The 16677-nt window shown below is 42.1% G+C and overlaps 1 protein-coding gene across 1 annotated transcript in view; it reads left to right on the forward strand.

The window, feature by feature from the left end:
- Positions 1–16677, forward strand: part of LOC134439286 (NLR family CARD domain-containing protein 3-like) — a 50454-nt gene that overhangs the window by 13087 nt on the left and 20690 nt on the right. Inside the window, exons 2-4 of the mRNA XM_063189188.1 lie at positions 890–2677; positions 3331–3392; positions 13388–13474. Of these exons, the coding sequence (XP_063045258.1) occupies positions 890–2677; positions 3331–3392; positions 13388–13474 (1937 nt within the window). The remainder of the gene's footprint in view (positions 1–889; positions 2678–3330; positions 3393–13387; positions 13475–16677) is intronic.

The raw sequence follows: 16677 nt of genomic DNA on the forward strand, positions 1-16677 counted from the left end.
ACAGCGTGCTGCCTCAACGTCGAGGCCAATGTTAAAATTAGCCTACATAATTCACATGTGGGTCTTGATATGACAAAATGATCTTCATATGCTTCATCATCTATGAAAATAACCGTTCAGTAACAGTCGTTCCGACTGCCTTCCTTAATTCTGTCATGCTTCTGCAGTGCAGACACGTGTCGTCCAAAAAATCCTATATTTCCCCTTGTGTCCGTGCGCAAAGCAAAGTGCTACTGGGTCTCTCAAAATCTGTTGTTTATCAAACATAAAACAATGGATAAAATAATGGTGTCCTTGCATGTCCTTCCAGCTGTGGTAGTTTTTGACCTTCAGCGTCCCTCTCGCTGTTATCCAACAACAGTAGTGGTGAATTGAATAGCCTACCCCTACAGCTGTGGTGTGTCAAAGCCGTACTCGTGTTGGTTCAGACTGCCCCCCGGTGACCAAAAAGTGTGCTGCAAATCAAAGTGGTGAACCCGCAGATGTAAGTTTTAATTTGCGTTATCTCGCAAAAAGATTTGCGCTATCACACAAAATATTTGCGTTATCTCTCAAATTATTTGCGTTATCTCGCAAAAGATTTGCGTTATCTCGCAAAAGTGTTAGTGTCCAGTGCATACATTCCCCCTTCCAAAAAAAATCCTTCCATGTCACCAATGGGCCACCGTAAAATTGTGACTAAAACTAAAATAAAAATTTTGAGACTAAAACTAAAACTAAATTAAAAATTCCTGTCAAAATTAACACTGGTTGGAGCATGCATCGTGCTTACCGTTAAACCCTCACTGTACTTTTATTTCTGAGAGTTTGTAAAGCACTTTATATAGTCAAATTTGACTGAAAGTAGGCTACATCCTATTTCTTTGATTTTTTTATTTTTGATTTATAGATTTGAAAAGACTTGTGAGGTACTACAGGAACATAAAACCCTTTTGAAGAAGACGTTTCAGTGTTTAGCTGAAGGAATCTCAGAGAAGGAAAACCCCACACTCCTCAATGAGATCTACACAGAGGTCTACATCACAGAGGGGGGCAGTGGAGAGGTCAATGATGAACACGAGGTCAGACAGATTGAGGCAGCATCCAAGAGATCAGCTACAGACGACAAACCAATCAAGTGCAATGACATCTTTAAACCCTTAGCTGGACAAGAACAGGATATTAGAACTGTGCTGACAAAGGGAGTGGCCGGCATTGGAAAAACGGTCTCTGTGCAGAAGTTTATTCTCGACTGGGCTGAAGGAAAAGCTAATCGGGATGTCGACTTCATCTGCCCTCTACCTTTCCGGGAGCTTAACTTAATAAAAGAGGAACACCTTAGTATGGTGGGTCTGATTAAACGATTCTTTGGTGAAGATTTCAGCATATTCACTGATGACAAATGCAAAGTGCTGTTCATCTTCGATGGTCTCGATGAGTGCCGGATTCCTTTGAATTTCCACACCAGCCCAAAGTTTTGTGATTTAACAGAAGCAACAACAGTGTCTGATTTGCTGACAAACCTCATCAAGGGGAATCTGCTGCCCTCTGCTCTCCTGTGGATTACCGCCAGACCAGCAGCAGCCAATCAGATCCCTCTTGAGTGTGTGGACCAGGTGACAGAGGTACGGGGGTTCAAAGACCCCCAGAAGGAAGAGTACTTCTGGAAGAAAATTAGTGATAAGAGCCTAGCTAACAGAACCATCAGACACCTGAAGTCATCCAGGAGCCTCTTCATCATGTGCCACATTCCTGTCTTCTGCTGGATTTCAGCCACTGTTATCGAGATAATGTTGAGGGAAAGAGACACAGGAGAGATCCCCAAGACTCTCACCCAGATGTACACTCAATTCCTAATGATTCAGACAGAAGTCAAACAGAAATACACAAACAGACAAGAGACGGATGAAGGGATGATTTTAAAACTGGGTAAACTAGCTTTTCAGCAGATGCAGAAGGGGAACGTGATCTTCAATGAGGAGGAAATGAGAGAGTGCGGCATTGACATCACAGAAGCATCAGTGTACTCAGGCGTGTGTACCCAGATGTTCAAAGAGGAGGCTGGGCTGTACGAGGGGAAAGTGTTCTGCTTTGTGCATCTCAGCATTCAGGAGCATCTTGCTGCATTATATGTGCACCTCACTCTCACCATCCACAAGGAAAACGTTCTTAAAAAAGTCACACTGTGTTCCAAGATTAGCCAATTCTTCAGGCTCACACCTGTTGCCGTGTCTGTGTATGACCTGCATAAGAGTGCAGTAGATCTGGCCTTACGGAGTGAAAATGGATGCCTGGACCATTTCCTCCGCTTCCTCCTGGGCCTTTCACTGAAGTCCAATCAGAGCCTCTTGAGAGCTGTACTGCCACAGGCAACCATTCAATCACAGAGCACAGATGAAACTGCCCTGTATATCAAGAAGAAGATCATGAGGAATCCCTCATCAGAGAAATGTGTTAACCTCTTCCACTGCCTGAATGAGCTGAATGACCAGTCCCTTGTAGTAGAAATCCAAAGCTTCCTGAAGACATCAGGGAAACTAATACAAGCCCCACTCACACCTGCACAGTGGTCAGCTGTGGGATTTGTACTGCTGACTTCAGAAGAGGAGCTGGATATCTTTGACCTGAATAAATATGGTGGATCAGAGATATGTCTGTTGGGGCTGATGCCAGTGGTCAAGACCTCCAGAAAAGCCAAGTAAGTCAGTATCAAACACCACCTTAATCAGCAGGTTGTGTGTGTGTGTGTGTGTGTGTGTGTGTGTGTGTGTGTGTGTGTGTGTGTGTGTGTGTGTGTGTGTGTGTGTGTGTGTCTGTATGTGTGTGTGTGTGTGTGTGTGTGTGTGTGTGTGTGTGATGCAACAGTGTCAGTGTGTTGAGATGTATTATCATGATGTTTCCCCAGGCTGAATAACAGTAAGCTGACAGCGAGAAGCTGTTCCTCACTGGCTACAGCCCTCAGCTCAGGCTCAAGTCTCAGGCAGCTGGACCTGAGTTTCAATAATCTGCAGGACGATGGGGTGATACTTCTTAATGCTGCATTAGGAAATCCACGCTGTCAACTGGAGATACTAGAGTGAGTATAGCAGCATCAGTAAAGTGTCTTTTTTACACACTAAATGTGTGTGTGTGTGTGTGTCTGTGTCTGTGTGTGTGTGTCTGTGTGTGTAGGAACCATTTTTACATTTTTTGTTGTTTGATATCTATTGGACAAATGTGCTATTGATGTTGAACACTGAAATTCCGTTTTGACCTTATGTGAGTAGACCAGCATCAACTGTAACATTTCTTTGTTTACACGCTAATTGTGTATGTGTTTGTGCGCGTGTGTGTGTGTTTGTGTTGTAACAGTGTGAGTGCGTTGAGATGTATCATGGTGTTTCCCCAGTCTGTTTTCCCCAGGCTGAATGGCTGTAAGCTGACAGAGAGAAGCTGTTCCTCACAGGCTACGTGTATTTGTAACACTGTCAATGTGATGACATGTATCATGATGGTCCTCCAGGCTGTGTGTGTAAAATAATCTCTGCATTCAGCCCTCAGTTTACACTCAAGTCTCCGACGTGTGTGCGTGTGCGTGTGTGTTGTAACAGTGTCAGTGTTTTGAGATGTAACAATATTTTTGCCAGGCTGGTTTACTGTAAGCTGACAGAGAAATGCTGTTCCTCTCTGGCATCATTACTCAGCTCTGGCTCAAGTCTCAGACAGCTGCATCTGAGTGGCAATAAACTGCAGGACACTGGAGTGGAACTTCTTAGTGTTGAATTAGGAAATCCACTCTGTCAACTGGAGACACTACTGTGAGTATACCAGCAGCAACCGTTGCAGCATCAATCAAATGGGTTTTTTGGTTTAGGAACTGAGTGTGTGTGCGTGTGTGTGTGTGTGTGTGTGTGTGTGTGTGTGTGTGTGTGTGTGTGTGTGTGTGTGTGTGTGTGTGTGTGTGTGTGTGTGTGTGTGTGTGCAGGTCCGCCGACAGGGGGGACAAACAGGTATTTTATCCCTGGTCCAGGAATGAGGGAGGCCCAGAACTGGGTCCTCATGAAGTTTGTGATTAATGGTTCTTTTTTATTTCAAAATTAGTTAGTTTTAGGGAGGTACAATGCGCTATATTTGCATTGAAAAAATGATATCCAGACATTTTGCCTTTCCTGTCTTAAAGGGACACTGTGTGAGATTTTTAGTTGTTTATTTCCAGAATTCATGCTGCCTATTCACTAATGTTACCTTTTTCATGAATACTTACCACCACCATCAAATTCTAAGTATTCATTATGACTGGAAAAACTGCACTTTTCATACATGAAAAGTGGGATCTTCTCCATGGTCCGCCATTTTGAATTTCCAAAAATAGCCATTTTTAGCTGCAAAAATGAATGTACTTGGACCATACTAGAAAATATTTGTTTATTACTTAGTAAACTTTCATGTAAAGATCAAATTTGGCAATAGGCAGCCCAGTTTCAATGAGTGGCATAGTTGCAGTACCTTTTGTCCCCCCGTCGGCGGGCCTGTGTGTGTGTGTGTGTGTGTGTGTGTGTGTGTGTGTGTGTGTGTGTGTGTGTGTGTGTGTGTGTGTGTGTGTGTGTGTGTGTGTGTGTGTGTGTGTGTGTGTGTATGTGTGTGTGTGTGTGTGTGTGTTACAGCCAACTGTAACAGATAATGTTATGTAATGATACAGCCAACTCTTGATTCGGTTTGTATCACAATCACGGTTCGATATGCCCCATGATTTCAAAATAAATAAATAAGAAAATTAGTCATATACTTTGTAATTAATTATTTTTGCATACTGTACCTGCCTACATTCATTTTGTAGGTGTACTAAATGATGTTGCATATATAGGCTACCACTGCAACCTGTTCCCCAGGTGTTGACATCAAAACACAACACAGATAAATAAGGGATATTAGTTCACCATTGACAATCGCTTAGCTCTGGAAAGGCACAGGTGTGCTCAAAACAGCTCGAACCTGATAGGAGAATTCACATGACTTTTTCTGAATCACTACTACTTCAACAACTGACTTGTATATACCCCGCCCCGCGATTCTGATTGGACCGACCATGAAATATCAAATGCTGTTCGGGCTCGTCTTAGATCTCCAGACCCTTGTGCGAGCTCTTTAACGAAGATGCACGAAGGGTCTGCGTGAGAGCCAGGCTACACCGGCATATCCCACGACACAAAAATTCTTGAACCAAACTGCGTTGCTTCGAACATGATCACTACCATCTACTGATCTTAAAGGGGTATGCCACTATTTTGGGGTTTAATACAGTTAAAATCGTTGGCTGGGGTTTATAAAGGTGGTAAAGTGTTTTATTTTTCATGTTAAGCGTTGTCTTGCTTTAAGACAAGTTAAAAGAGGGAATATGTCGCTAAGCTAGTGAAAGTCAATGGATCCGTGTAGCATTGTAGCATGCTACACGGATCAGCTTTGTAGTCTAGAGGGAATTCCTGAAAATCGTGCACTTTGTGACAAGTTTCTAATTTTTGGCAGGGTGTTAGGTATGGTTCTAAGATTTCCAAAAACCATCGGCTACAAATTGGTGGCGCCCCCTAGTGGCCGCAATCCATAAGATAAAACATTTCGGGAGCAAATGAATGTTAAATTAAATAAAAACATTTTAAAAAATCGCAAGACTGATACAGACTGATACAGAAAACAGCCAATAAATTGTTGCTCAGTATCTGACTACTTGTATTGCCTCATCATGACTGATTAAACATTTGCTTTGCTTTCAGTAGAAATGTAATGCATTGCAATGCATTGTAGAATTGAATCGGATCGGATCGCATAGAATCGAATCGCTACCTCCCGAATCGTGATCGAATCGGATCGTGAGGGCAGTGCCGATCCACACCACTAGTAGGTAGTGTGATGAAGCAGTCTGCACACTGTGTATTCTCTGACAGGGTCTGTCAGGGTTTTACCATTACGGAAGTGAAAAAAGTATCAGACTTTGCATGGTGTTTCTTTAGTATATGTTGTAATTCTAGCCTAGGAGGCCTCGGAAAAGGGCAAGGGCAGTGGTAGCCTGCTTGACCAGATTGATGAAACTGCAAAAATGTACATAGTGTGAAAGTATGGGTAAGTCTGTGTTTACATGCTTGATAGCAAATGTAACATTGTGAACGATTTGAGAAGATTCATAATAGGCCAGAATTAAAATTGGTATTTCCCGCACTAAATCTACGGTGAGAATAGACTGCTGATAATGCTCGCTCAGCAGCATCTGAATGGGGAAGTGTCAGGTACAACAAGGTGTCCAAGGTTGCAGCTTCTCCATCCTTTAATTTCCATCACATAGATCGTAACATAGAAGGTAAAGGCAGGCCCGTTGCGTTAAGGTAAGCAAAGTAGGCAGCTGCCTAGGGCCCCCGAGTAGGAGGGGCCCCCACGGACGACATGTTTTGTATTCAACCGCAATGACGATTTTAAATAGCTTTATAATACGCTACTGTCATCTGTATGAACGGCTCTGCTGCGAGGGCAGCAACACCGCTTCCCGAATACCCCCTGCTCGAGGGGGCCCCCTTCAAATTGGTTTGCATCAGCGACAGCGTGCGGTCAAGTGCCGAAAAGCCCAACGACAGTATAGTCAAAATACCCCCAGCCAGGGCTTTGAACCGGTTCAAGGAACGAAAACGAAAACCGGGAACTTTTTGTATTTTACAGGGAACAGAAACGAAACCGGAAACGTTATTATTTTTTATGTTCTGGAACGGAAACACTTATTTAAAAATAATAGTAACCGGTTAATACCGGTTAATACCGTTCCTCAAACTAAAAAAAAAGTTATTATTTTCCTGCACACGTTACCATGACGGCTGAGGTTCACGTCCTGTGTGACATCAGACATTCTCTGACTGAATGGAGAGAGAGCTGTGGATTACAAAGTCTCCACTCCACATCTTAAATAAGAGAAACCACTGTCATACAAAAGGGCAGAGTTTCCATTGCATCATTGTAAGACATTGCGGAGAAGCACATGTAAAGCGCATCGAGAATGTTCGGCATTATTTTGCATCCATGGCCGCTTCAAATATGCACAAACTCACAATGTCCATCATAGCGCTCCCTGTGACCCAATTCAGCGTGGAGCGCGCATTTTCATCATTGAGGTTTATTCTCCGCTTCTCCGCTTAGGTCGTCCCTGAATGACGTACTTTTCATCTGCTTGAATAAACAGTTTGGAATGTAGGCTGACTCATTTGCACTTCCGTCTTTCTTGGTTAATTAACGTCAGTTAGGCCTATGGGGAGTAATCAGCTGACAGGAACGAAATTAACCGTTCCGGGAACAATATTTTTTTGTTCTAACCGGTTCGGGAACGTCAATTTATTGGTGGAACCCATAACCGGAAACGTTATAATTCCGTTTCTGTTCGGAACGGAACGTTAGGAAAAAAATAACGGTTCAAAGCCCTGCCCCCAGCTGAAGGGGCCCCCCTTCCAATTGGTTGGCAGCGACATCGTAAAATCATGCACAATACAAACTGAAAAGAAAGCGAAAATATCTCTCTCAGAGGATGTTGCACAGACGCCAGTTTACTTTACATTTTTTGGCTCAAGCCAGTTGCTTTTATATTAAAAGTTATCTCGAAGACAACATATTACTCTCTGTACTGCAATCATACTGTCCCAGGCCAGTGACATCGCACTGCAAATCCGCTGTAACAAGCACTGGGCAAACGTCTTGAGGTTGTTCAATAACGCGCCTTTTGTCGAACTGTTTTGGATGTGGTCAAATGTGCAATATTTCGGATAACACGAGTGAGTTGAGAGGAATCGGCAAATTGTAGCACAATAGTCCCTCTCTTGCTTTTAGCTATGGTGTGGATTACAAGGTGGAAGTGAACGTGGAAGATGGTTATGGTCGGAAACGCATGGATAACAGTGAAAGGTCGGGATACACGCGGTCAAGACAACGTTTAAGGTAAGGGCACTGGGTTAATATTTGTCCCCTGTCACAACTGCAATCACGGAGTAACGCAGGTGGTTGAGTGTCCCTTATAGCTATTCGTGGTTTGACTTCATTTATTACCAGAATATTACCTGGTCTGGAAGAACACACCCTTTCCGGAATGATGATTGCGCTTCGGTGATGTGTTATTGTTGAATGCCATTAATGTGAGTTGTTGCTATAATGGTAGCCTATTACAATGCAAACATTTCGTGGGGTGAAAGATGCAATACGAAACGCAGCGTGCAAGAAAAATTACTGAGCAGAAGGAGGGAGGTTATCTGAATTCTCGTCTGGGGAACACACACAGAATTCTTGCTTACCAATATCACCCACCACTGTGCCTGCTGCAACTGTTAGTTTCTTAGCCTTGGGTTTTGGACTGTTCTGCTGTTTTTCAGTCAATAGTTCGTTTCACAAATGGTGCACCCTCTGTTGGATTTTAATAGTGGTTGTAAAGATTAGACCTAATTATTTATTTGTGATTGTCAATGCAGATCATGATTTTGGTTGAATTGAATGGGCTGTATTTGCCCAGGTTCAGGTCCAGGTTTGCCCATATTATAATAAATACAGGTTGCATTTACGTACATGGATTCAGTGACATTATGTTGTAATGGTATGTGAGAATGACTGAAGTGCCACCCAAAAAGCGGTCCCATGCGCCGTGGCTTCCCAGAGCCACCCCCCCCCCCCCTTTCTCATGTAACCGACTCCACTAGATACAACCTTTTTTATTTTCAACAGGGGCCTTTATGTATTTTATGAATTAAAGAATGAATGAGTTTCAAAAGAGCAACCTAAAATAACTTGACTAAATTAAGTCACAATACAGGAACAATATAAGCCTTAAGTAAGTCCCAGTAATATCTAAATGAACAAATAATACACTACAGTAAATCACTTTACCTGTATAGTGTGGTTGTGTACTGTGTACATTACAGCAAAATATTGTAAATCATTGTGGCATAAATCTGGGATGGGATTTTACAGTTCATTACTGTGAACAGTGTAATATGTACTGTTTTTCAAGAAAAAGTGACCATGACTAGGCCTGGGTATTGATTGACAATTTTCGGTTCCGGTTCCATTTCCGGTTCCTTCGTTTCGGTTCCGGTACCAGAACGGTTCCATTTTCGGTTCCTAGAAACCCTGAATTAAACCTGCAGTTACCCAAAGTGGCCAGTAGATGGCGTAACGAGTCTGCTAATCATGAGTTTCCCTGCCTGCCACAAGGCGGCGCTCATCGTGACTTAAGCAATGGCGGGTTAAAGGCATTTAATTCTATACAGCATTCATGATTAATTGCATGCTGCAAGTTGTCCTCTCGGCATGGCTTGGCAAGTATAATAAACGGTTTTGATACTGATAAATGTAGGCCTACTCATGTCTGATTAAAATTGTTCTTCTGTAGGCCTACGGTGCAACTTCACTTCTGGTAGGCCTACCAATCCTATGTCAAGCGTACCTGACATGATTTTTTAATGTAGCCTACGCTACCCAGTCTGTCAACAGCTTGCAAAACAGAGACCCAAGATTGCCACTTTCTAGTGGTAAAAACAACCTGTCCTTCTCCTACAGACATGTGTTAGGGCTTGTTCGAAAGCTGCGAATCCTAGCTTTTTACAGGTTTTTACGGCACGTTTTTATGTTCTTTCAATCAAAAGTTATTGAACTGTAAGCGGCCGCTGTTTCAAGTGAAAAAATAGCGCTTTCCAACCTTTTTTTTTTATCTCGTCATTTTTTCCCGAACAGCCAGCGATCTCCTTAACGTAGACCTATAGACATGTGTTAGGGCTTGTTCGAAAGCTGATATTCTTAGCTTTTTACAGTTTTTTACGGCACGTTTTTATGTTCTTTCAATCAAAAGTTATTGAACTGTAAGCGGCCGCTGTTGCAAGTGAAAAAATAGCGCTTTCCAACCATTTTTTTTATCTCGTCATTTTTTCCCTAACAGCCAGCGATCTCCTTAACCTAGACCTACAGACATGTGTTAGGGCTTGTTCGAAAGCTGAGATTCTTAGCTTTTTACAGTTTTTTATGGAACGTTTTTATGTTCTTTCAATCCACAGTTATTTAACCTTAAGCGGCCGCTACTTCAAGTAAACAATGGCGTTATTATCCAAACGGATAGAGAGGAAATCTTTTTTGTCGCTGTGTTCTTTGTTCCCTCGAATTAAACCGACGGTCTAAATAGGCTACATTTGTGCGTCCCCAACACAAGACCAGTTCTTTCTAAGTTAGCTCTTTTCGTGGAAAAACATGTTTCCAAGGAGTCAGAGACATCTTCCTGAAGAGTCGAGGTCATGGTTGAGGTTGACGGTATTGCAGCAGGCATAGTTGAGGTTGACGGTGTGTTGCCGTTGTAAAGATGCTGCAACTCTCTGCACGCAAGTTAATCGAATGCAAGAGCAGTGTTTGAACAGGTTGGATGTATTGCCATTCTTGCATGATATTAGTTTATCGCAGATATTGCAGCGCGCTCCTTCCTTATCTACTTTCCTGAAATATAGCCACGCTTTCGACGGCATGTTTTTGTTTCTCAAGTAGTACAATCAGCTGGTTGAAAATCAGCTGTCTTATCAATCGTTTAAATGAGGTGCGAAACGGGAAGAGGAGGAGCGTGGTCAGTTTGTGACACTTGTGGTTGGCTGAAATGGCCGCGTGCTTAAACACACATTTGATGGCTCTGACAGTCAGACTTCAGGAACCGAAACGTGGAACCGACAGACAAGGCCCGTTTCGATGCCAAGTAGAACCTTAGCTTTTAATTGAAGAATTGAATTTCGGTACCCAGTCCTAAGCATGATTACACATTTAACATGAGAAAGACCTTCAAATAGTAATATGAGGTTGGCATAACTATTATTCCATTAAATTTAATATTAAAACATTTTCAAATAAAAATAAAGCAAAATCCGGCCATTTTTCATTTTATGTATAGCGGTCACTAGGGGGTGCTGCCAATTTGTAGCCAATGTTTTTTGGAAACCTTAGACCCATACCTAACACTCTGCCAAAAATCAGAAACTTGTCACAAAATGCACAAATTCCCTCCAAACTATTAGAAGTTCATTTGTCTTTGATTTGCCTCTTCCCTTTTCCTCCATTTGGTAACACTACTAGGGTATTGACGCTTCTCTTTGATAATTTCACAACTTTGTCACAACTGACTTGCTGACTGACTCGCTATGCCACATGCTGCACGAAAATGTGCAGGCAGCGCAGCACAGCACCACCACACTGTAGTTATAGTGGAACAGTGCCAGTGTGTTGAAATGTATCATGTTTCCCCAGGCTGTGGAGGTGTGAGCTGACAGAGAAAAGCTGCTCCTCTCTGGCTGCAGCCCTCAGATCAGGCTCAAGTCTCAGAAAGCTGGACCTGAGTCACAATAATCTGCTGGACTCTGGAGTGGCACTTCTTAGTGCTGCATTAGGAAATCCACTCTGTCAACTGGAGACACTAAAGTGAGTATAGCAGCAGGATTCTTTATGTGTCTTTGTTCAAGCAATGGTGTGTGTGTGTGTGTGTGTGTGTGTGTGTGTGTGTGTGTGTGTGTGTGTGTGTGTGTGTGTGCGTGTGCGTGTGCGTGTGCGTGTGTGTGTGTGCATGCCCATGTTGTAAGAGTGTCAGTGTGTTAATATGTATCATGTTTCTCCAGGCTGGACAGGTGTAGACTGACAGGCAAAAGCTGTTCCTCTCTGGCTTCAGCCCTCAGCTCAGGCTCAAGCCTCATGAATCTGTACATGGCAGGCAATTATCTTCCGGAATCAGCTGTTGAGCCACTCTCTGCTCTTCAGAGGAACCCAGAGTGTAAACTGCGGACACTATGGTAATTACTGAGTAGAAGTGCCTTTGAGATTCATACGATTGTCAAAAGAAGTGCCACATGTCAGCCTAATATGTGGGCTGACCAATTGCAATTTGGTTGAAGGGGGAATTGATTGCGTGATTAGCAGATTGTTTACTGAATGTTTTCCTAAATGCCCTTACAAAAATGAACCATGGTTTATTATGGTACTACTATGATTATCATGGTTCTACCATGGTATGTCATGATTATTCCAAGTACTCTGAACCTACCATAATTGTACTATGACTTACTATGGTACTACTGTGATTTTTATGTAGTAACATGATTCTACCATGGTATGTCATGATTACTCTACCCTTACGAAAATCAACCATGGTTGTAATGCAGTAACCATGGTTTTACTACCACATTTCATGGTGATTCTAAGTACTATCAACCAACCATAGTTCTAGTACAGTAGCTGTCATAGTAGTAGCCCTTACAAAGATTAACCATGGTTCTACTATGAAAACTAATCATGGTTTTACCATAGATTTACCATGGATTATAGTTAATCATGGTTTTTAGTGTAACCATGACAACCATGGTTTGTGACTATGGTTTAACTTATGGTTTAACCCTAGTATACTCTTTGCCATAAACCATGGTTCCCCCCAAACCATGTTTTTTTTATTTTTGTTTTTTAACCATTGTCACCCACCCCAAAAGCCTTTTAAAAAAAAAAAAAAAAAAAAAAAAATCATGGTGGGGGGAAGGGGTGCATGGTTAAAGCACAGCCCCGAACCATGGTTGTCATGGTTACCCAAGAAAACACAAAACTCCTGAATAACTACATGTGAGTAGCCGTGGTGCAATAGCTAAGGAGTTGATTACAGGATTGCAGGCTCAAATCCTGCACTCACCATTCCATAGACCTCCTCCATCCATGGCTGAAGTGCCCTTGAGCAAGGCACCTAACATTGATCCAGGGACTGTAACCAATAGCCTGTAAGTCGCTTCGGATTTAAAAAAAAGAAAAGCTCCAGCTCACTGTAATGTAATGAATAACTATTAACCATGGTTCAGTTGTCATAGTAAAACCATGGTTAATTTTTACATAGTCAAATGATGGTAAATCTATAGTTATACCATGGTTACATCCATAGTTAAACCATGGGTTTACTGTGCTAAAAAACAAACGTGACTAAAAACCATGGTTCAGTTCTCATAGTAAAACCATGGTCCATTTTCATAGTAAAACCATGGTCCATTTTCGTAAGGGTGGATACTACTGTCTCTCTCTCTCTCTCTCTCTCTCTCTCTCGCTCTCGCTCTCGCTCTCGCTCTCTCTCTCCTCCTCTGATCTCCTGACTTTTAGCCCTAACATGCGCACGCGCACACACACACACACACACACACACACACACACACACACACACACATACACACACAGACACACACACACACACACACACACACACACACACACACACCATCATCATCATCATCTGTTTGCAACTACACACAAACAGAGACAGGCGAGTGAGGTACTAGCAGCCAGCTGTGTTATCTTGTGAATAAAAGAATATTTGTAACATCGTGGAGACATTTATGAAACATGGGTTATTGTGTGTTTTGTTCTACAGGTGCAAAGGCTAGCAATATCTCTGCCGCCTCCCTTATCTGGCATTGGTGTCTCCTCAACATGCTAGCCAGCAGCACCCAGCAGCAGTGTGAGTCATGGCCCTGAGCCGCATGGGGTCCGACATCCATGAGGAACCAACACACACACACGGAGACCTTTACAACACACACACACACAGATCTTCCCAACTTCACACACGACTACCTTGCCGGCTTTACATACAAATATTTATTCTGTGTACATATGTGTACTGTATGTGAATTTGTGAAAGCACGATTTTGTATCAGTGTACAAATAAATATGTTTTAAGACAGTGGTTCCCAAACTGGGGGCCGGGACCCCTGGGGGGTTGTCACAGAGTTACTGAAGGGTGGTCGCGGACAAAAGGGACATTGGAAATCCACTAACAGCTAATACGATTCCATCATTTGTTTAGGAACAGTGGTATTCACTTGTATGGTTAATAGATGTAAGCTATTAACTGTCCTGTGGATTTCTAGGCATTTTTGTCCATTAAAGGTACACTGTTTAAGGTTTTTTTTTCTCCAGAATTCATGCTACCCATTCACTAATGTTATCTTATTCGTGAATACTTACCACCACCATCAAATTCTAAGTATTCATGACTGGAAGAATTTCCCTTTTCATACATGAAAAGGAGGGATCTTCTCCATGGCCCGCCATTTTGAATTTACAGAAATAGCCATTTTAGCTGCAAAAATGACTGTACTTGCCATACTAGAAAATATTAGTTTATTACTTAGTAAACTTTCATGAAAATATCAAATTTGAGCTGCATAGTTGCGGTACCTTTTTTGACCATTTCCTGCACGGTGTAGCTTTAATATTGCTAGATTTTCCATTAATAGTTTATCCACTAATATTGCTAGAAATCCATTGCTATACTAGACTAAGGCTATGGTTGGTGCTGGGTCACAAAAAGGGCGTCCCTGCTGAAAACGTTTGGGAATCATGCACACATGTAGTAACTCAGACTGTGGACTGGAATGCAAGTGTTATTCTGACATTTTGTATAGAAGAGGCCATAACAAACATGCAGGGAGATTATCCTAATGTGTCTATGTCTCCTCGTGAGTTTTAATACTTTAATACTTAAATATAGCTGCAAGCAGCAATGCGGGGCCAAGCAGTAAACTTGCCAGAGTCGCCACGGCAACAGAAGGAACTGCAGCGCCCCCTTTGGTCCAAATCTCGCCAATTTTGGTGTGCATTCCTTGGAGGGGAGTGTGATCACGTAAACCAAGTTTAGTTTGAATCCGTTGAAGAGCTGCCGAGATATGAGCTCACTTCCTGTTACCTGTTGGTGGCGCTAGAGAGTTTGAGCTTGGGGTCTGGATTTTTTTGTGGGAGGTCATGGGATGGACTAGAATGTGTGCAAAAAATCCTAACAGAAATTGACTAACGTTTGCTGAGATATGACCTCACTTCCTGTTTTGCCACCTTTAAGACAATTTTGATTGGCTGTCACCGGCAAACGATAAGAGGTGTCCAAAATTCTTTGAATAACCTAAAGCATATCAGTCCCAAGATGATGTGTACCCTTTTGCAAGGCATTCTGACCAAAATTGTGGGACAAGTAGCATTTTTATTGAATTTCAAAAATTCAAAATGGCAGATTTTTTTCTTCCAGTTGACATGAAGTCATATGGTGCGATGGATTCGGCTTGGCTCAAGGATTCTAGTGATAGTATTATTTTTTAAAATTAGGCATATGGTGTAAAAGCTACAGGCAAAAATGTAGCTAAAATTTTGACCTGCTGGTGGCGCTACAGAGTTTGAGCTGGGGATTGATTCGACAAACGGTTGCTGAGATATGACCTCACTTCCTGTTTTGGCACTTTTACGACAATTTTGATTGGCTGTCACGGCTAAACGATAAAAGATATCCAATATTCCTTGAGACCCCATGTGTAGCTCAGTCCAGAGATACTATATACCAAGTTTCGGGCGAATTGGTCAAAAATTGCGGGAAAAATAGCATTTTTATTGAATTTTACAAAATTCCAAATGGCGGGAAAACTATCCTGGCGGAAAATGACGTCATATGCGTCGGATTCGTCTTGGCTCAAGGATTCCAGGGATCCAGGGAGGCATTTATGAAAATTGGCCCATCGGTTCAAAAGTTACAAGCAAAAATGTACCTGCAACTTTGACCTGCTGGTGGCGCTAGAGCGTTGGGGTTGGGGTCCTATAAATTGCTGTGAGTAATGCTGAGACTGGCCCGAATGTGTGTGCCAATTTACAGCATTTTCCTACCTACGGTTCTATGGGCTGCCATAGACTTGCTAAGGAGAGGAAAGATGTCTACGTAATAATAATAAGATAAGAATACCAGCTAACACTATAGGGGCCTTCGCCAGCTTCGCTGCTTGGCCCCTAATTATACTGTATAATGACGTTGTGAGTAAAGAATAATGAGAAGTTATCTGCAGAGTGGGAAGACAAGGCACGACGATTATTTCCATCCAGCAGAGGGCAGCCCCTCCACATGATCTCGCTGCAAACATAAACTCTCCTCTCCATGTCTGAATAATCACTACAAACATGACCTCCTCTCCTTAATGCTCTGAGTGAGATCCCAATATCCACACATCTCTCTGCATCAATGTGTATTATCAATGTGTATAGAAGATTAAAATTTACTTTTTATTCAATATAGGTCTTTTCCATTTATCTTCACAAGTTGCAGCTGGTTGAAGCCTTAAGTTGAAACTTCCAGAAAGTGGAAGTGATGCTCATATGTTATTGTGATCACACAACAGACAGGTCACACAAAGAAATCCAATCACTGCAGTCTACAAGTCATGTGACAAAAGGCAGAAGTAAAACTCCTTTGAGATTGTTTGTCACACAGAGCAGAGTACATAATAAGCATTATCACACTCTAATCTGAACAGTGATGAGTTATGCTTCTCTGTTTATCCTTTGAAGTTTTTTTTAATGAATGTATTATTTGAGCAACATTTAGTATTGCAGTAGCCTGTTTAACATCGACCAATGTCATGAAAGAACTGTATTATTGGGAGGAAAGTGTAGAGGAATTATTAGGCATCAGTGCTCCTGCCCACCGTGGTAAATTTCTTGTTACTCTTTCTGTTATAATTAGATAAGGTCACACAGTATTTAATTAGCTCAATCTTTTTGTGTCACAAACGTTTTTTTTCTCCATAATACAAAGCCTTACAAAACCAAGTTTGTTTTTCTATTGTTTTAAAACCTAGTTTAGTATTTTTGTTGGTTTTAGTAACTGCTTGGATTTTAAAGAGAGTG

The sequence above is a fragment of the Engraulis encrasicolus genome, chromosome 22 (assembly GCF_034702125.1).
Source record: "Engraulis encrasicolus isolate BLACKSEA-1 chromosome 22, IST_EnEncr_1.0, whole genome shotgun sequence".
In the NCBI taxonomy this organism is placed as follows: Eukaryota; Metazoa; Chordata; class Actinopteri; order Clupeiformes; family Engraulidae; genus Engraulis; species Engraulis encrasicolus.